General features: G+C 36.2%; 1 protein-coding gene across 1 annotated transcript; it reads right to left on the bottom strand.

Moving 5' to 3' along the window:
• Positions 1 to 12347: 12347 nt before the first annotated feature.
• Positions 12348 to 20026, bottom strand: gpr22b (G protein-coupled receptor 22b). Its single transcript, XM_051099000.1, has 3 exons — positions 19438 to 20026; positions 17817 to 18647; positions 12348 to 14061 (listed from the first exon to the last, which is right to left on the bottom strand). The coding sequence occupies exon 3, from the start codon at positions 14055 to 14057 to the stop codon at positions 12744 to 12746; it is 1314 nt and encodes a 437-aa protein (XP_050954957.1). The 5' UTR covers positions 14058 to 14061; positions 17817 to 18647; positions 19438 to 20026; the 3' UTR covers positions 12348 to 12743.
• Between the last annotated feature and the right edge of the window lie 2618 nt (positions 20027 to 22644).

The raw sequence follows: 22644 nt of genomic DNA, 5'->3' as shown, positions 1-22644 counted from the left end.
ATATATACTGATAACTTTAACATTCACTTCAATGGTATGAGATGACTGGATGCTTTCAAATGATTATTGAACTGTTACCAACTGGACTGCAGTGCTCAAATTATTTAAAATATAGTGAATTAAGCTACAAACTTGATAATAATGCACAATGTTTAGATTTGATATGCATTTTGAGGAGCAGTTCGTCATTTTAATGGAGTGTTTCACTAGTTAGCAGTTAAACCAGTTACCTGAACATAGATTTGTGTTGGATGTTATTTTGAAATTGAAATATTTAAATTTTATTTTAAACATCATATTTTTTTTAAAGCTTATTTCATTTAATGTCATAAAACAAGCAAGCTAGCTAAGTCAGTAGTAGTACTGACAGTGTCGTGTAAACATGGCTGTAGATGCAAAAAGCAGAGAAACAGACAAAACAGATGAATCTATTAGTGAGTCATGTAAGCTGGAACCTCTCCGATTGATTCAAACTCATCAAACGATCATTCAGTTCAAGCGATTCATTAGCAAAAACCAGATCACAAGAGCCATTCATTTTCGAATTTCGACATTGCTTGTAATGATATATATACCTATGGTGGGTGAAAGAGGTTTTTGGAACTCCGAGTCAGTTAAACTATCGTATCGCGAATCAATTTGATTCGAATCGGAAACTCGGATCAGGTTCGCGAATCATTCGCGCTTCGGGTCCTGATCTGAAATGTTGGTTCGCGAATAATTGTTCAGATCAAAACTTCGGAGAGCGGGTCGCGAATAATTTCATTTAGATCGGAACTTGAGTAGATTCACTAATCTTTTGATCCATATCGGAACTTCGGATCGCGAATCATTTGATTAAGATCGGGACTTCAATGCGCGTATCGCGAATCATTTGATTTAGATCGGGACCTCGGATCAGGTTCGCCAATCATTTCACGAATTGAATGATTCGTGCTTCGAGTTCTGATCTGAAATGTGGTTTGCGAATCATTGTTTAGATCGGGAATTCGGAGCGCGGATTGCGAATCATTTGATTTAGATCGGATCGCGAATCATTTGACTCAGATCGGATCGCGAATCTTTGGTTTAAAGGAACCGTATGTAAGAAATTTATTTCAGTTAATCATAAAATGGCCCTGACATGTCACTAGACATTAAGAAATCATGTTCATTTCAAATACTTATATCACTGACAACAGTGGTCCTGCCAGGATATTGTCATTTAAAAGTGAAAGTTGCAGCCCTCAACTGATGTTGATGTTGTCATGTTGTGTTTTGGTCTGAGGCGCTATGGGATTATTTTTGTGCCAATAAGAATGAACGTAACTTTATAAAACTGAACGTAACTTTCCAAGAAACGATCAAAAATATGCCACTGCAAAAGAAGAAAAACACAATGAAAATGAAAAAATGAACTCAGTCGCACGAATTTAACATGCTCTTCAAATATGCTTCATTCTTTGTTAATGATTTTCAAAGAATCGTTTTCGCGAATCATGGATTCTGAATGCGTTGCCACAGCTTTCGCTTACGCTTTGCAAATTTTCGTTTGCTGTTTTGCAACAAACCTCTCGTGGGGGCGGGCTTAACAGCGATCTACTCTGATTGGCTAATGAGCTTTTGATGGACAGTTGCTCTCTGAACTGGAAGCACGGACGGTGAAGTCAGTGGCGCAATACGTCGTGCTTTGTTTATAGAAACTATCAGAACTGTTGCACACTGTACATGAATAAAACTTTTATCGATGTTATTGATTAACGTTACTTTAGCAACACTAACTTACTTAAAGCTGCCCTGAGGGACAAGCTGAGGTGGAAGATGATGCTGCTCCGTGTCTCTCCTGGGAGCTCATCTTTAGAAACTAAGAGACGACCGTAGGTGAAATACTAATAACATTAATACTTAATATAAACAAAGCACGACGTATTGCACACCGCAACAACTTTCCAATATGTGCGCCACTGACGTCACTGTCCGTGCTTCCAGGTCAGAGAGCAGCTGTCCATCAAAAGCTCATTAGCCAATCAGAGTAGATCGCTGTTAAGCCCGCCCCCACGAGAGGTTTGTGCCAAAACAGCAAACGAAAATTTGCGAAGCGTAAGCGAAAGCTGTGGCAACGCATTCAGAATCCATGATTCGCGAAAACGATTCTTTGAAAATCATTAACAAAGAATGAAGCATATTTGAAGAGCATGTTAAATTCGTGCGACTGAGTTCATTTTTTCATTTTCATTGTGTTTTTCTTCTTTTGCAGTGGCATATTTTTGATTGTTTCTTGGAAAGTTACGTTCAGTTTTATAAAGTTACGTTCATTCTTATTGGCACAAAAATAATCCCATAAGGCGCCACCCTCCAGCTATCTGCCAATCACGAAGTCAGTAGAGTTTCGTCATCCGGGTTGCCAGCTCTGCTCTAGTTACAGCTGCAGCTACGAACGTGTCAGATAAAACATGTATAAAGTTACGAAACCTAAAAGACCTCGTTATGAATCCAAAGTACGTCGTGACAATGTCCGAAATAAAACAAGGATTTGTATAGGAGAGGCCTTTGACAGATGGAGACGGCTGAAAACGGAGAAGAATTTTAAGACAGATGCCAACGTTGCTAATTTTCCAGGTCGCCCGTGCTAAATGCGTTCATAAAAAGCTTTATATCGCACCACTAGCACGGTATGAAAACAATCTATGTTCACATCTGAAATGTGGTATTACAGTACATTAGGGCTGCACGATTAATCGCACGATATTGTGAGGCGCGCTTAGTCAATGAAGCCGGTACTTTGATTTGTAGTAAAGCTCCATCACGTGCGTTCAACTGGAGCGGCAATTAATACACAGAGCCGTAAATCACTGACAAGCTACGCCAAATCGCGCTCATAATCGAATGCGATTCATGTGCGATTATGAGCACGATTTGGCGTAGCTTGTCAGTGCGATTAATCGTACATCTTTACGAAATATTTGGCTAATCGCCTTTAGTAAATTTTTGCGACACATAATTACTTCGCAAAACATGTCTCGTGAAGCATAAACATAAGTAACAGAAGAAAAAAAAACTTATTGTGTAGGACTTCTGATCTGAAATGTGGTTTGCAAATCATTGTTCAGATCGGGAATTTGGAGCGCGGATTGCGAATCATTAGATTTAGATCGGACCGCGAATCATTTGATTCAGATCGGATCGCAAATCATTTGATTTGTAACTTGAGCGGGTTGGCGAATCTTTTGATTCACATTGGAACTTCGGATCACGAATCATTTGATTAAGATCGGGATCTCGGATCGGGTTCGCAAATCATTTCGTGAATTGAATGATTCGCGATCCGCGCTTCGAGTCCTAATTTTGGAATGTTGGTTTGCGAATCATTATTCAGATCAGGACTTTGGAGCGTGGAACGCGAATCATTTGATTTGTAACTTGAGCGGGTTGGCGAATCTTTTGATTCAGATCGGAATCACGGGTCGCGAATCATTTCATTCAGATCGGGACTTCAAAGCGCGTATCATGAATTATTTGCCTTACCCTTTGTCCCAGTGTGCATACAATCCACCGTATCTGCCCTAAATAGTATTGAAAATCACTACTGTCACATAGAATTTAGGATGGATATGCACATTGGGATGCAGGCTTAGATCGGATCTTCGAAGCGGATTCGCGAATCATTTGCATCGGAACTTCGGAGCGGGTTCACCCACGCAAATCCTAATCTGAAATGATGGTTCGCAAATCTTTTGATTCAGATCAGGACTTCAGACTGCGTATATCAAATCTTATTTTTTCAGATTTTTTTTTAAATTATTGAACGCTACAAAATAGAGTTGTAAAAGCAAAACAAAGAAAGATCACACAAATACAAATTCCTTAAGAAAATTAACCATTGTTTTATTACTATTAAAAGTATAATACATTTTTTGGTATTAAAGTTTTACTAACTTGGTTAAACTATGGTTAGTGTAGCAAAGCCATGGTTAATTTGTGGTTACCATGGTTTAACAGTAACCATGTTTTGGATGAATATAGAGATGCAGTTTTCACTGCTTTAGGATTAAACTGTTAAACATCAAGCCACTAAATGGGTGAAATGATGAATGCATCATAAGCTCTCCTAGTGCAACTTTAAATAACATGTTTCCACTAGATGGCCCTGTCGCCTACAGTCTGTAACCTGAACTTAATACTGAACATTACTCTATTATTCTTGATGTATTGTGGAGCCACGCTGCTCTAGAAGGTTAAAAGGACGACCAACCCTCTCACTAATCCCATTTTCCCAAGCCTCCGATCAGCAAAATGCCAATAAGTTCAGTATGAAACAAACATGAGCAGTTGTAAAACGAGCAGTGACCTTACATTATCCAGCAGATGCATTTGCATCTATAGCTTGTTTTCTGGTTTATTATTTTATTGATCCTCCTATATAGTATCAAGGGGGCTGTAGTTCTGTCAGTGCAGTATTGTGTTGTATGAGAGAGGGGAATGAATAAAAATCATGTTCACCTCACTCTGGCATCCTCTGATAAACCAGCATGAACACATAGCCTAGATACAGCACAGCAGTTCATGCAAATTTCACATCCCTCGCACTCTCTGCCTTAACCCTCTATTGCACGCATTATGAAAGCATGTTTTAAGCAATATTCTTAGATGAAATGGACCTCATTATTGAAATCAACATCATTTGGCGCCTAGCTTAATGTTTTATTAAAATGTCACTTAATGGTTATGGTTCAGCCTTTCATTAATTCCTCAGCCTCATGATATTTCAAAACCTTATGTATGAACACAAATGTATGCAGTTTTTTATGTACATGTTACTCTTTTGCATGCATTTATAGTTAATTTGTATTTATAGTAAAATGCATTAAAAACAATACAAAGCACCACAAAAACATCAATACAGTAACATAGTATTTTAAGTGATGAGTGAAGCTTTTTGGAACGCCATTGCGTCGCAAAATGATTCAGTGGTTCGCGATCCGCACTTCGAATCCTGATCTGAAATGTTGGTTTGTGAATCATTTGATTTAGATCTGAACTTGAACGGGTTCGCGAATCTTTTGATTCTGATCGGTTTGATTCAGATCATACCATAGCTTCATTTGAGAAACAGATTGAAATTGAAGATGGTTGCTAAAAATCTTGCCTTTTAGTGAGATGCTTGTTGAATCAGTGAGTTGAATGTGAGAATAGAGTCTGTCTGATTCACAAATGAATCAATTGTCAATTGACTCAATCAACGCATGAACTGAAATAAAATAAGTTTAAGTTAGAGTACTAAAATGAATAATACTAAAACTGAAATATAAAAAATTAAGGTTAAATAGAGATTAAAAAAAAAACAAAGGAAAATAAATCATTACTAAAAGTTAAAAACTGAAAAGTTAAGCATGAAATAATTTTGTGTCCTCTTTTATTTCTATTATATTAAAAAGGCAACCAGTATATTCGCAAAAAGAATAAATAAATAAAAAAAAAACCCATAAAAACTAACTGAAATAAAACAAGTTGAAGCACTAACATGAATACTAAAACTGAAATATAAGAAAATAGAAATAGAAATAATAAATGATATGATAAAAAACAAAGGAAAATAAAAAATACTACGTTAAAAACTAAGTTAACTAAGTTAAAGTGTTTTTATAAGCATAAAAATAATTGCTTGTCCTCTTATTTCCATTATATTAAAAAGCAACAGTATATTTAAAAAATAATATATATAAATATATATATATATATATATATATATATATATATATATATATATATATATATATATATATATATAAAACTTTTTGTTTTATGAATAACCATAAAAAATAAATGAAATAAAATAAGTTTAATTTGAAGTACTAAAAAGAATACTAAAACTGAAATATAAGAAAAGTAAAGCTAAATAGAAATAAAAAATTCTAAAAACAATAACAAAGGAACATAAAAATACTAAAAGTTAAAAACTGAAAATATAAGCATAAAAATAATCACTTGTCCTCTTTCTTTTCCATTATATTAAAAAAGTGACCGGTATATTTGTACAAAAAAAAAAAAAAAAAAAAAAAACTCCTTATTTTAAAAATGACCATAAACAAACTAACTGAAATAAAATAATAAAGCTAAAATTGAAATAAAAAAAAGCATAAAATATAAGCATAAAAATAATCTTGTGTTTTATTTCCATGATATTACAAAAAGCGACCAGTGTATTTGGAAAGAAAAAAAAATCCTTGTTTTATGAATAGCCACAAAAAAACTGAAATAAAATACGTTGAAGTTGAAGTACTGAAATGAATAATAATAAAACTAAAATAACCAAAAATAAATAAAAAACAAAGAATCATTAAACTAAAACTCACAATCGCAAAAGCACATAACAAAATTACTAAAACTTAAACTAAAATAAAAACTCAAAATATGAAAATGAATGCTAATTTTAAAAAACAAAACAAAAACAAAAGTATATAAAAGGCATACAAATTATAATCTTCTCTAAACTTCTCTAACTCTCAAACAAAACATATGGCATAAGTTTGAAACGACATGAGGGTGAGTAAATGATTTCAGAGTGCACTGTCCCTTTAAATACATATTAAAATGGTAGATATTTAATAATAGATGAGATCTGTATTAAAATCATGGCATTTGACAGTTTTAGTATTCTCTGTAGTGGCCATATTCATTTCTTTCCACAGTTGCACAATGTTGCTTCTGGGCAGTAAGCATTTAAGCAATCATAACATGCAAATAATTTATATGACTGTGAATTTTTAAAAGAAAGTTGCTTGTTAAATGTGAGCCATATTTTCTGCTTTTCTCCAGTCCTCAAGATGTTTTTAAAGACTGCTAGGATGCAGTGCGACCAAACTTGTTCCCTCATTACGAACTGCTTGTAAACTGGAGGGAGTAATAGACAGTTCAGTTTGCAAACCTAAAACCATGACATCCTCCTCTGCCCCGAATCCTCTGCTGAAAGATTTAACACAGGTGACATTTACAAAACCCTTGTGGTACATTGACTGTTTATAGAAGGCTTGATGATTCTCAATTACACTTTTATAGGACGATCTGAGAGGTGCAAATCTTATGAGAGCGAAGTGTGACGAAAGGTCACCGCCGCATATTGAACGGCCCGTTTGGTTGTTTGAAGTGGCGTCACTCGGAACGAGGCAGAGCCGTGAATCGCGGGTCACCGTGTGACCTGAATTTTACAACACCATGAAACCGGCTTCAGATGTCTGCCGAGGGCATTTCAAATCAAACATATGATTTTATCCTAGCAAATAACAGCACTCGGTAGGTGTGACCCATTGACGCCGCAGGATGCTGGCTTGATATTGCTTTTGTAGAGGTCGTTGGGGAACTGTGTTTGGATGCAAAAGCGGTGCTCAAAACTGTCTTTTTAATATACAGTATGAGCTTTAACTGCATAGTTAACAGCGTATCGACACCATCTTCTCTGGCTGTGTTGTTTACTCACAAATTTGGCCCATTTAAGCCAAGTGCACTTGTCATCTAGATTGAAGTATGAGCATCTCAAAGCTCTTGTTTTGATTCTCCTGTGGTTCATAAACCTCTTTTCTCTCCTGCAGCACTGTATTGAGATTGTTTGAATGGTAAATGGTACTGAACGAAAATATTTCATTCTTTTGATCAAATTTATTGTAATACATAATGTTGTTATATAAAAAAAACAAACTTGTTTTGTGAGTAACCATAAAAAACTAACTGAAATAAAATAAGTTTAAGCTGAAGTGCTAAAATAAATCATACTGAAATATAAGAAAATTAAATAAAAAATGATAAAAATAACAAAGGAAAATAAAAAATTACTAAAAGTTAAAAACTGAAAATATAAGCATAAAAATAATCGTTTGTCCTCTTTTATTTCCATTTCATTCAAATTGCAACCAGTATATCTGTATAAAAAATAAAAATAACCTTGTTTTATGAATAACCATAAAAAATGATTTCATTTAAGTTGAAGTACTAAAATGAATAATACTAAAACTGAAATATAACAAAATTAACGCTTAATAGAAATAAAAAATGACTAAAAAAATAACAAAGAAACATAAAAATTACTAAAAGTTAAAAACTAAAAATATAAGCATAAAAATAATCGTTTGTCCTCTTTTATTTCCATTTTATTCAAATTGCAACCAGTATATTTGTAAAAAAAAAAAAACTCCTTGTTTTATGAATAACCATAAAAAACTAACTGAAATAAAAAAAATTAAGTTGAAGTACTAAAATGAATAATAAAACTGAAATATAACAAAATTAAAGCTAAATAGAAATAAAAAATTATAAAAAAAAACAAAAAAACAAAGGAAAATAAAAAATTACCAAAAGTTCAAAACAGAAAATAAAAGCATAAAAATAATTATTTGTCCTCTGTTATTTCTATTATATTAAAATTTAAAAACCAGTAAATTAAAAAAAAACAAAAAAAAAAAACAACAACAACAACCTTGTTTTATGAATAACCATAAAAAACTAACTGAAATAAAACAAGTTGAAGTACTAAAATGGATACTAAAACTGAAATATAAGAAAATTAAAGCTAAATAGAAATGAAAAAAATAATTAAAAAAATAACAAAGGAAAATAAAAATACTAAAAAATACTAAAAGTAAAAAACGTATAAATAAAACTTAATAAAAATAATAAATCATTTGTCCTTTTTAATTTCCATTATATTTAAAAAAGAACCAGTATATTTGTAAAAAAAACAAAAAAAACAAAAAACAAATCCTTGTTTTATGAATAACCATAAAAAAATTGAAATAAAATAAACTGACATTGAAGTACTAAAATAAATACTAAAACTGAAATTTAAGAAAATAAAAGCTAAATAGAAATTTAAAAAATGTTTAAAAAAAACAAACAAAGGAACATAAAAATAAAAGTGACCAGTATATTTGTAAAAAAAAAAAAAAAAAATCTCCTTGTTTTATGAATAACCATAAAAAACGAACTGAATTACATTATATGGGTCAAAATTATACATTTTTCTTTTAAGCCAAAAATCCATTAGGATATTAAGTAAAGATCATGTTCCATGAAGATATTTTGTAAATTTCCTACCATTAAAATTAAATTTTTGATTAGTAATATGCATAGCTAATAACTTCATTTGGACGACTTTAAGGGCAATTTTCTCAATATTTTGATGTTTTTCAAAGATTTCAGTTTTTCAGATACTTGTATTTTGGCCAAATGATGTATAAATATCAATTTTAAAAAATGTACCCTTATGACTGGTTTTGTGGTCCATGGTCACAAATAATACTAAACATGCAACATAAGTTCAGTGCAATCATTGAGGATGAATATAAATGTGTCAGTTTTGTATTTGTATTATTTCATGCTCTTTCTCTCTCATCTCATTCAATTCAGACCGCGAGCTTGTGAATCAGCTAAAACATTTAATCTGCTGAACAAATTTCTATGTGAATCACTCTGGTGTTGATCTAATTCGGCTTGGCGTTGGTTCATTTCATTCTTGACAATACAAAATAATTCCCACTGAACACGCAGGGATGGATGTTCTCGAAATGGTGCACAATAGACCTCTAAGAGCTACAGTGCTGACCTGGGAAAAGATTCATTAATATATATGCAGATTTGGTGAATGGAAGTTTAACTTCAGCGTTTCGCTGAATGCAAAATGAGGGACATTTTGTCCTTGACAGCAGTGCCAAAATGAAGTAGACATTTCCTCAGATTTGACAGCTCTGAAGCAATGATATTTGCAGCACCTTCATTTCTTTTCTTCATGAATCACGACTTTGGAGGGTCATCTGTTACATTTTGGTCCGTTCCTCATGCAAAATGTCATGTGATTTCAGAGGACTTGGAGTTTAGCAACACAACGCGACTGTGGTAAGTGCTTTTTGTAGTCGTGTTCATTGTTTTAAGGAGAAGTTCACTTCCAGAACAAAAATGTACAGATAATTTACTCACTCCCTTGTCATCCAAGATGTTTGTGTCTTTCTTTCTTCAGTCGATAAGAAATTATGTTTCTTGAGGAAAAAAGTTCAGGAACTATGTCCATATAGTGGACTTCAATGGTGCCCCCAAGTTTAAACTTCCAAAATGTAATTTAAATGCAGCTTTAAGGGGCTCTAAACGTTCCCAGCCGAGGAAGAAGAGTCTTATCTAGCAAAATGATTGGTCATTTTCGAAACAAATTTACCATTTATATACTTTTTAACTTCAAATGCTCGTCTTGTCTAAGTCTGAGTGAACTCTGTGTATTCCGTCTGGGATTGTGAAGAGCCCTTTGAAGCTGTATTTAAACTGCAATCTGGATCTTCACCCTGTTGTTTCATATGGAGAAAAATCCTGGAATGTTTTCCTCAAAAACCTTCATTTCTTTTCGACTGAAGAAGGACATGAGCATCTTGGATGACATGGGGGTCAGTAAATTTTCAGATTTTTTTTTTATTCTGTAACTGAACTAATCCTTTAATATATTATTTGCTTTGTGATGATTCGTCAGTAATTCTCCTGTTTTTGTTCCACAGAAACGATAATCTCTTCGTATTCACACACACAAGACGATTTATGTAAGTTAACTTTTAAGTGCTTTTTGTTTGTGTTTGGAGCTAAACAGAGTAGTTCACTTAAAGAAACAATTTACAGATGATTTACTCACCCCCTTGTCATCCAAGACGTGTCTTTCTTTCTTCAGTCCTAAAGAAATTATGTTTCTTGAGGTAAACATTTCAGGAATGTTTTCCATGTAGTGGACTTCTGTGGTGCCTGTGAGTTTGAACGTCAAAAATGCAGTTTAAATGTAGCTTCAAAAGGCTTTAAACGATCCCAGCTGAGGTAAAAGGGTCTTATCTAGCAAAAAGGTCTGTCATTTTCTAAAAAAAAATTACAGTATATATACTTTTTAATCTCAAATCTTGTCTGGCTCTGTGTGAATTCCGGTTCAAGACAGTTATGTCGAAAAACTCCCATCTCATTTTATCCTCCTACTTCAAAATCATCCTACATCACTGTTTTACCTTTTTTTGTAAAGGACGTTTGACCTTCTTTGCATGCCTTCTGCAGCGATGTTGGACAATTTTGAAGTTGGAGGAGAAAACGAGATGGGAGTTTTTCAACATACCCTAACTGTACTGACCCGGATTACACAGAGTACGCATGTGCATCACAGAGAATGGACAAGACGAGTATTGGAGATAAAAAAGTACATAAATGTTTTTTTTTATTATTATTATTATTATTCTTTTTCCAGAAAATGACTGATTGTTTCGCTAAACCTTTATTCCTCATCTGGGATCATGTAGAGCCATTTGAAGCTGCACTGAAACTGCAATTTGGACCTTCAACCTGTTCTTTCATATTGAGAAAAATCCTTGAATGTTTTCCTCAAAAACCTTCATTTCTTTTCGACTGAAGAAAGAAAGACATGAACATCTTGGATGACATGGGGGTGAGTAAATTTTCATACATTTTTTATTCAGTAATTGAACTAATCCTTTAACATATTAATTGCTTTGTGATGATTCGTCAATAATTCTTTTGTTTTTGTTCCACAGAAACAATAATCTCTCCGTATTCACACACAAGACGACTTATGTAAGTTAACTTTTGTAAGTGCTTTTTGTTTGTGTTTGGAGCTTAAAGAAGTTCCCTTTCAGAACAAAATGTACAGATAATGTACTCGCCCCCTTGTCATCCAAGATGTTCATGTCTTTCTTTTTTCAGTCATAAAGAAATTATGTTTTTTGAGGGAAACAGTTTAGGATTTTTCTCCATATACTGGATTTAAGTGGTGTCAAACGGGTTGATGGTCCAAAATGCAGTTTCGATGCAGCTTCAAAGGGCTCTAAACAATCCCAGCCGAGGAAGAAGGGTCTTATCTAGAGAAACGATTGGTTATTTTCTAAAAAAAACTTGGTTTAATCCGGGTTTAAGACCGGGTAGGTCGAAAAACTCCCATCTCATTTTCTCCTCCAACTTCAAAATCATCCTACATCGCTGTTTTGTTTTTTGCAAAGGGCGTTTTACCTTCTTTGCACGTTCACTTTGTAAACACTGGGTCAGTACTTCTGCAGAAATGTAGGATGATTTTGAAGTTGAATCGTTAAATAAGACCCTTCTTCCTCAGCTGGGATCGTTTAGAGCCCTTTGAAGCTGCATTTAAACTGCATTTTGGAAGTTCAAACTACCATAGAAGTCCATTATATGGAGAAAAATCCTGAAATGTTTTCCTCAAGAAACACAGTTTCTTTACGATTCAAGAAAGAAAGACATGAACATCTTGGATGATAAGAGGGTGAGTAAATTATCTGTAAATATTTGTTCTGGAAGTGAATTTCTCCTTTAACATATGAATTGCTGTGTGATGATTAGTCAATAATTTTTCTTTTTCTTCTTCCTACATCTGTGTTCAAGTCAAAAAGCAGATGGATTTCATCTTTTTTTTTCCCCCACATAGTTTATTATAAATACATGTATACACAGGCTACAAGTCATAAATGAGGTTCATAACTGATAAAGAGTATGTACAAATCTCAGCTTTCATGTATTTACAGTACATACAGTGGTTTATAAAGGACATGCACCTTGTAACTGCAATAGCATCAATCTATGAAACCTATCATATTATATTCCAAGTTAGTTATAAATAGTAACCGATTCGTCGATATCTGCTCATGTAAGACTAATATTCACATCACATGGTTCCCTTTATGTATAACAGTGCTTTCATGAGAACTAGTCCGTGTTCTGGAGGTCGCAAAGTGGTTTTAGTCTGCATCTTCAGATGATAGGCATTTCTGCCTGGCTTCGTGATCGTCAAACGTCACTTTCTTATTCCGCTTGGGATCGATCCAGGAGTTTCGAATCACCGCGTTGTTTGGCAGCGGATCCGCCTCGATGATAGAAACCACCCGTTTCTTCATTTTGCTTTTTAGGACTTTCTGGAACTTCTGCCTCGTGAAGGCGTACAAGAGAGGATGGAAGACCGTGGTGCCGTAGGCCATGACAAGAAAACCCAGTCGGAGCTTGACGGTGAGGTCGCTGGGGCCTGCGCTGAGGATCACAGTGTTTAAAACGGTGATAGGCGTCCAGCAGAGAAGGAACGTGGAGATGATAAGCAACGACATGCGGAAAACACGCTTTTGGCGTTCGCGACGCTCCCGGTGGCGTTTGACCGCCCTTCGCAGGGCGATGATCACCGAGACGGACGTGCGCATGCCGAGCGGAGCGTTTCCGCGGTTGCTGCTCTGCGAGGCGTCCGTGATCTCTGGCAGCTGTTGCTCGGATGTTGACATTAGAGAGAAGTTCTTTTTCCTCCTCATCTTTTTCTTCTTTTTCTGCGCGGCGTGGAAGCGCGTACCAATGCGGATGTTGAGTGCCTGCAGGATCTTGGCGTACGTCACCAACATGATGACGGCAGTCAAACAGAAAATGGGGATCTGAGCCACTAGGTGGTAGTACAGACCAAGTTCGGTGTAATATTCGTTGACATGCACGACGGCGGTCTGATTGGCTTTGGTGGGCTCCGGTCCCAAGAATCCCACCTCGATAAATGGCACCAAGAAGCTGACGAAGGACAGCACCCAAATGCAACCCAACAGAGCCACCGCTCGTCCCATAGTCAGGACACGATTGGCCGGTTTAACGGAGATGTCGTATCGGTCCAAAGTGATGGCTAGCACGTTCGCCGCCGTGGCCACGCTTGCGAATGACACGCAGGCTTCGTGGAAGCAGCAGACGAGCACCGTGTCGCCTTGCAGTGACAGCATCAACACGACAATCGTCAGAGGGATGCAGCAAACGCACACCAACACGTCCAGCACGTGGAGGTTCATGGTGACGATGTTGCTGACGGAATTGACCAAGTTGGACTTCATGCAGTAGAGAGCCAGTACGGTCAAGTTGCTGCTCAATCCCAGAACGATCTCCAGCATGAGGAATCCGGTCAGGGACACCTGGAAGCTGAGCGGGTAAGGGTACGGGCCGGCCGCCGTCATGGCGGGACTTACGGACTCGGTGATATCGAGAACTGTAACGTTACTCATGGTGCTTTCTTCCTCCGTTGCGGGAGGGACGTGCATTATCCTGAAAGGTAAAAACAGCAGGATGGACAATCAGAGAAAAGTTTGAACAGTGATGCGTCAGTCAGAATTGCATTGAGAATCCATTCTAAATTGGAATTTATGCACCAAACAGGATGTAAAATTCCAATTTAAATTGGAACGGAAAGTCAAATAAATTCATATAACTGTCATTTTTACCTAGAAATTTAGTTTGTCAAGACTAACTTTGAAAAATAACTCTGCTTGATGTGCTACTTATCTAAAAGATAACAGCTAAACAACATTCACATTTACGCACTGGACAGGCGCTTTTATGGAAAAAGTGATTTCCCAGCAGGCACGCAACGTCATAAATAGGGCTGAGCGTTTTTTCTAATTTTATCGATTAATTTGAATTTAAAGGAGAAGTTCACTTACAGAACAGAAATTTACAGATAGTATACTCATGCCCTTGTCATCCAAGATGTTCATGTCTTTCTTTCTTCGGTCATAAAGAAATTATGTTTCTTGAGGATTTCTCTCTCTATATAGTGGTATGAGATGTTGTCCCCTTGTTTTGAGCTTCCAAAATGCAATTTAAATGCAGCTTCAAAGGTCTCTAAATGATCCCAGCTGAGGAAGAAGGGTCCTATCTAGTGAAACGATCGGTTATTTTCTAAAATGTACAATTTATATACTTTTTAACCTCAAATGCTCGCCTTGTCTAGCTCTGCGTGAACTTTGTGTATTCCGGTTCAAGACAGTTAGGGTAGGTCGAAAAAACTCCAATCTCATTTTCTCCTCCAACTTCAAAATCGTCCTACATCGCTGCAAAGTACCGATCCAGTGTTTACAAAGTGAACATGCAAAGGAGGTCAAATGCCTTTTACAAAAGAAACAGCGATGTAGAGCTATATTGAAGTTGGAGGAGAAAATTAGATGGGAGTTTTTCGATCTACCCTAACTGCCATGAACCGGAATACACAGAGTTCACGCAGAGCTAGACAAGATGAGCATTTGAGGTTTTTTAGAAAATAACCAATCGTTTCGCTAGACAAAACCCTTCTTCCTCAGCTGGGATCGTTTAGAGCCCTTTGAACTGCATTTTGGAAGTTCAAACTCGTGGGCACCATAGAAGTCTACTATATGGAGAGAAATCCTGAAATGTTTTCCTCAAAAAAACTAATTTCTTTACGACTGAAGAAACAAATACATGAACATCTTGGATGACAAGGTGGTGAGTAAATTGTACATTTTTTGTTCTGAAAGTGAACTTCTTTAGATATCGAGGAATCACAATTTTGACTATAAATATTACCAAACGTTACAGTTAGAGACTTTGACAGTATGCCATTGATAAAAGTACGATCCAACCACATGTCGGCGCAGGTGATTAACAGCTTATATCAGAGGTTGCGTTAGAGTTCAACATTGTCCGCCATTTTGACGGACAGGGGCGTAAAAATTCCGTCATAATCTATTATTACCCATCATTTTAAGTTTCATATTTTAATTTAAATAACACATTTAATTGCTTTTATTTTTGTTCACATTTTCGTTTTTCACTGGAGCGCACTCGCCACCAACTGGACAGGGGAGGGAATTACAGCTACAATTTACAATAGATCACCCTCAGTGTAATCTGTCAAAATGACAGACGGCCTTTAGATTTTTCTGTCACTGATAAAAAAAAATTTCCGTCAATGACAGAATTTTCGGTTAACGCGACCTCTGGCTTACATGTGACGCGCTCATATCGGCATAGGTGCCATTCACACAGAATTCGCTTTAGATGCGACACGGGCAGTGGAATAGGAAAAACTTAAGAAAATGGGAGAACGCCACATTTTTAGAATGCCATTTTATGCATGATGCGCTTCGAGAGACACAAATGCAGCAGTCAAATGTGTCCATGTTTGCATACAATAAACAATGGAAAGCAGCGCAATCTAATAAAAAGACCTGTAAAGAACTACTACTGTGTATCTGATATTTTATGTTTGCATCATGATGACAGGCTGAAAGCTGCTGTTCATTGTTTTTACAGAACGTTTATAGTTAATAATAGTATACTGATGTTATACCTTCAGTCTTTTTTAATTACCTTGACTGTTGAGATTTTTTTTTTAAAACAAAAACATTTTCCTCATATTATTTCTGATCATATAATATGTATAAAACAAATTTGTTTATGATGTAGTTTCATACATGTTTTCTGCAAAGATATTTAACAAGTGATTTGACAACTTTATGTGTGGTGCACTAGGAGTAGAACTTTCTTTAACTAGAGGGTTATTAAAGAAAAAGTTACTGAAAACATGTTGTAGTTACATTTTCAAGCTGACTTCATTTTCAAATTTAAGAATCAGTTAAACGTTCTAAAAAAATATATATATTTTAATTTTTTGCCCAGTCCTAGTCACAAGGTGCTGATATTTGGTTCAATTTCAGTTGTGACATCCGGTGACTAAAATTTAATGTCAAACCAACGTGTCAACGTTAATTTGATGTCCAATACCAACGTCAAATGATCTTGATGGTTTGTTGTTTTTTGGTTGTGTCACCAAAATCCAACGTTAAGTCAGCATCAAATACTGATGTCAACCCGATTGTCATTCTCAACCAAAATGCAACGTCTGTCTGACACTGGGGTCCAACGTCAACCTGACATTATATCGACGTCTGTTGCCTGCTGTGTTGCGTTGCATTCAGGGTACATGCTTATATTTTTATCAGTTCTTGTTCCCTGGGAATCAGTTCCTTGACCTTAAGAGTTGCTATTGCCATGTGCTACTCTTTGAGTTACAGAAAAGCCTATTTAAGTTGTCTGAAACTGAATCAAAAAATCTCTTGGGGGTCCCACCTACACTTTTAAAAATAAAGGTGCTTCATGATGCTGTAGAAGAACCTTTTTTGTTTAAATGGTTCTATACAGAACCTAAAGAACATCTAAAGAACCTTTCTGTTTCACAAAAGGTTCTTTGTGGAGAAAGAAGGTTATAAGATTATTAAAAAGTAAGAAAGAGATGGTTCTTTGAAGAACCTTTGACTGTATGGTTCTTTGTGGAACCAAAAATGGTTCTTCTATGGCATCACTGTGTTTTTAAGAGTGTATCGAGACTAACAAAATAATTAGACCCATACCCTATCTGTGGTAAATCATTGCTGGATTCAAGCCACTGCCTTTTATAAAGTTCTTTACATGTCCATTTAAATATTTTAGCTAATTTGATATTGTTTTCATCTCTTAATGACTGTTTTACTTCATTTGCACAGGTTTTCAGCAAGGATCAGTTCAGAAAATGCACACAAATGTGTGCAGATTCCCTCTGGGCCTGCTAATGGCTTTACATTTGATGTTTGCGCGCACGCTGACTAATAATGCATTGGCCGTTCTGTGTTCGACGTTGCTATGAATAGACACACTTTAGCTATTATTTTTGTCTGCAATGCATTTTCATTTGTTTTGCAGCTATGGATTGCTCCATTTGCAAATATGACTGTCTTTAGTTCTGCGTTTCATTAATCACCAAGAGGGAGAATGTAGAGAGAGAGGATCGTTGAGATAAATATGAACCTGGCTTTTGTAATTTACTTCATTGTAGATGGATGCGTCAGAGGTGCCAACTTGGAACCGTGATGCATTGTGTTTTGATACTGACACAGTGGAGCGAAACCAAATGGAAACTCTAATGACTTCATGAGCTAAAACACAACACCTCACAGATCATCAAGCTTGTTTTCTGGACTACTAATGACAACTGTCCAATAGTTTATTTTACACAGTTGTTGACTTACCCTTCCCCTTCCAGCTTCTTTCTCAGCCTCGGGAGTCAGCGGTCGAGTCGGGATAGTCTGGAAGGGGTACAACTTGTACATCAGCCCCAGGCATGGCCTTTCAAGGAAGTATTCTGCACTTCGTGATCCTCGTAATCCAAGCGATTTTTCTTAATGGTCAGAGGGGGGGCGATTTGGCAGCGATTTCTTTAATTTTCACTAAACCAAACAATATGTTTGATCTCCTGCCACGTCTAGAATTAACAAAGAGGTGTCACTCTCGTTCTCTCTCCGAGGCTTTGCTTAGGAGTCCAAGAAAAAATGCCAAGTGATTCAGAGATCAGCTGTCCATTTCTCTTTTCTAAACTAATTTGGCAACTGAAAATGATTGTTTTGATTGATTATTGTATCCACGTTAGGGTTAGGTAGTTGCGTTAATCTCCCTCGATACCATTAGGACGAAGAAATCCATTAACTTGGTGCGTTCCTTCAACGCTGATGTATTCCCGTTATTGCATTTTTATGGGCCCTAGAAGGTGATAAATCCATATTGATTTGCGTTTGCTGATTTGCATGTGCCATCTGCTAAAGAATCCAAGGTCACAGATTTGTTTAGGTCAGCATGAGGGGGTGGTGCATTCTGGGTGTTGCAAATGTAATTTCCTGTCCCCTCAGAGAAGGTGACCTTTAGGATGCGTCGTCAACGTTGTCCGAAGCATATGATAAAACCACTGTGCATGGACTGGGAAATCCACTCTTGCAGACTGGAGAGACTCAACGCTTCTGGAAGATGCGTAAGATGGGACGCGCTGCACTTTGGAAGCAGTTCTTCAGCTTTTTAATCCCACAATCCTGCCAAGAAAAAAGCAAAGAAGTATCAATAAGTGAGCAATCAATTATTCATTAAGCCTACATCCGATCCATCATCAAGTAAGGACTTCCATGTGTTATCCATTCATCTGAAAGCGCACAAGCTCTGCTCTTGCTTAACGTCCATGTGAAGGTACATCTGTGAACCTGCAGGGCTTGATGGATGAACCGTGCATCTTGGGAACAAACACTCATTTCCAAAGCAGTGCCTTTTAGGGAAGGTAACGCAAACACCTGTGTTGTTTTACGCCTGTACTTCCTCACATCATTTTTCAGTCAAGAATACGGCGTAACGAGGCGATCGCGTTCCAGCCTTGAATAAGACCTTGCGGTGTAAATTTTTCCCAGATGTTACAGTCCAGCAGACTTTGACAAATCGGGGGAAAACGTAAACGGAATTGATCGGGTTTCGCGGGCCAAATTCGTCAGTGGAGACGTGGATCAATGAACTAACTAAAGTCAGATAGTTGTTTACAGGCAGCGGCAAGTTAATCACTAAATGTAGACGCTGAAGGGTTTTCAATGACAGATTCTTAAACTTTCACCTTCGGGTCCTTCAGCCATTTGGTTGGCTCTACTTGAGTTTAATTTACTAGGGCAGCTCTAAAAGATGCTGGTGTCATCCAGGGAGCCGTATATTTGCTATCGTCTAAGCTTCAACATCATCTCTTCTAGATTATAACTGTTTAAATGGTTTAACATTTGAAAAATTGAGTGGCATGCCGACTCCATCACATTCAATCACCAAAGTTATTCAACATTGCCTGCTTACCTTTGCGCTCCAAGAGTTCTCATCTGTCATGCAACGTAGAGTAGCTACAGCTTCACCAAAGCATCGTCTGAGATCCACAAGTGCACACACTTTTGCAGCCGTTGCACGTCAGTGCAAACACTGTCCGTGCTGTCAGCAGCGCCAGCGGAGTGAAACAGACATCCTGCTAACTGTTTCCTTGATCACACACACACTCTGTTCAAACTGTGATGCGTTGTTGCCGTTGCACCCCTCTGTTGCGCCTCCTCATCCTCGCTTGTCCCCATCTCTCTCTCTCTCTCGTTCGCTCCTTCTCTATCTTAGTCTCCCTCTCTCACTCACTGCGGCGGTTTTGCAGTGTTGCTCCCTGCTCTGATTGGTCTGTCGTAATGGGGTTAACCCTTTCCTCCCCGGAGAGTGGGGATGCACTCTTCCTTTTGTTTTCTTGTCGTTCTCTCCATCCAGCTTTTTCCCTCCATCCTGCGATGGCAGCGCAGTCTCAGATGCGTCTGTCAGTCCCTGCGGAGATGCTTCGGGTTCTATTTAAACACTGTGTCGGAGTTGCATGTTTTCATTCATATTTGATGCCATGCTCTGTGATGAAAATGGATATGGGTCTACTGGGAAAAGAACACAAAAAGAGTGTGGCTCTGTTCCAAACCTAGTGAGCTGCCTACAGCAGCATTTTATGACGCACAGGCAGTTTTTAAAGGCTGTTGCTTCTATGATACCTCATGTTGGCGAAATTTTAAAGCAGTATCACATGCATCTGTAATAAAGAAGTCAGTCCCAAAATGCACTGCGATGAACAATTTTAATGTTTTTTGAAGAAGTCTCTTCGGCTCACCAAGCCTGCATTTATTTGATCCAAAATACAGCAAAAATAGTAATATTGTGAAATATTTTTATTATTTAAAATAACTGCTTACTATTTGAATATATTTTAAATTGTAATTTATTCCTGTAATCAAAGCTACATTTTCAGCATCATTACTCCAGTCTTCAGTGTCACATGATCCTTCAGAAATCATTCTAATATGAAAATTTGCTGTTCAAGAAACATTTTAGTATTATTATTGTTATTATCATCAATATTTAAAACAGTTGAGTACATTTTTCTCAGGATTCTTTGATGAACAGAAAGATCCAAAGATCAGCATTTATCTAAAAAAAAAGTGTTTGTAACTTTATACACTATACTATTCAAAAGCTTGGAGTCAGTATAATCAGTGATAGGAATAATGACGTTATAAATAAACTGCGTTACTAGCAGTATTTTATTTTTATTTTTTTTTAATGAAAACTGTTAACCCCCTTTACAACGCCATCACCGTTGTTGACAATAAAATGCGGCGTTACTGTAATTTATTTGTTTGTAATTTATACTGTAATTTATTTATTAATTTTATTTTTCAGTTCATCTGAATGGATGCACAGCGTACCTGTATTTGACGAACTGTAAACTCTAGTGTGAAGGCACAGGCAAAGAAAGATAGAGAGAGAGTCTTATACCATGCAGAACTGACGCGCTTCATGTAAACGATATTCTTTGCCGTATTTTTCCTCTCGTATTTTCCTTTGGAATTCCTAAGTTCAGTCAATATGACAAATATCCATTCATACATGGTTATTCTAAAGATCTAAATACTAAAGTTTAATGCTAAATTATCAGAATGTTATATTATAATGCTTGACTGACTGATGCTAAGTGTGCATTCAGATATTTAAAAAAAAAAGTGCCAATATTTAATTTAAATTTCATTCAACATATTTAATATTGGGGGAATCCAAGTTATTTGACATATTTATTTATTTATTTTTTTAAAGTAACACAATAGTTACTTTCCCTGGTAATTAATTAATTTAATTTAATTACTATAATGATGTAACTTAGTTACTATTTGTGAGAAGTAACTAGTAACTAATTACTTTTTTTAAAGTAACATGCCCAACACTGAGTATAAATTTTAGAAGTTATAGAAATTAACACTTTTATTTAGCAAGGATGCTTTAAATGGATCCAAAGTGATGATAAATGTTACAAAAGATTTATATTTTAGATAAATGCTGTTCTTCTGAACTTTCTATTCATCAAAGAAACCTGAAAAAATCTACTCAACATAATAATAATTGTTTTTTGAGCAGCAAATCTGAATATTAGAATGATTTCTGAAGGATCATGTGACTGGAGTAATGATGCTAAAAATTCAGCTGTGAAAACACAGGAATAAATTACATTTTAAAATATATTCAAATAGAAAACAGTTATTTTAAATAGTAAAATATTTTATTTTACTAAATATTCTACATGCAGGCTTTGTGAGCAGAAGAGATTTTTTTATATACACACATGTACAATGAGAGGTAATACACAATTACATATCTAATACTGAAATAAATGAAAGAATGTCAGCCGATAATGTATATGTAATATATTGTGAATCTGAAATGAAACAAAAATAGTTCAGGCTAGTTAAACACACACGACTTTACCCAATATTTGTGTGTGATATAGTGTATTTTTAGATTATGATGTCATTAGCAGCATGATAATTGCAAATTATTGAAATCAGTTGTACCTCAAGTCTCACGTTGACTTGTATGCTATTGTATGACGTAAGCGTTGCTGCCTATGCAGAGCAAATTGTTCACTTACGAGATTCTATTTGTAGCCAACTGTGTAGGCAGTATAGGCAGCTCACTAGCTTTAGGAACGAGCATGTGTGTTTGATTTAGATGATGGGAACCATTAGTGTGTGTGTGTGTGTGTAATATGTAGAGGAATTGTGATTGATCGTTTCAATTAAGCCGGCCTGTCAGCTGGCAGAAGGAGCAGTCTTTCTCAATTCATTTTGTTTGGCTCATTTGGCAGGTAAGGGGGGCGTCTAAAGTGACAGTCGCTACTAGAACGTATGTGTGTGTGAGTGTGTTCACATCTGAAGCACTTGTTGGCGTGCAGCTCTCCACACGTTCTGATTCTGAAATGTACATGTTGTATTATTAAGTGGCAAACAGCCTTCTATAGACACGGCGGCAGCAGCGCTGAAAACTTTTCACTAAAGACAGGCTCGATATTTCAGTTGCCATTAATATTTTAGTATGCTTTCCCAGCAGCCTTCCAACACTGCAGAGTAATATTCTGTTATTCCTAACCATTTTTCTGTGATGATTTTTAGAGGGAAAAGACGCTATACAGTGTTGTGTGTGCTGTGAATAAAAATGTATGAT

This window comes from Labeo rohita, chromosome 25 (assembly GCF_022985175.1).
Source record: "Labeo rohita strain BAU-BD-2019 chromosome 25, IGBB_LRoh.1.0, whole genome shotgun sequence".
NCBI classification, from domain to species: Eukaryota; Metazoa; Chordata; class Actinopteri; order Cypriniformes; family Cyprinidae; genus Labeo; species Labeo rohita.
This window is presented reverse-complemented; position numbering and strand designations above follow the sequence as displayed.

What these genes read in the sequence shown, in the direction of transcription:
- gpr22b (XM_051099000.1), bottom strand. Translation starts at nt 14,057, where the DNA reads ATGCACGTCCCTCCCGCAACGGAGGAAGAAAGCACCATGAGTAACGTT.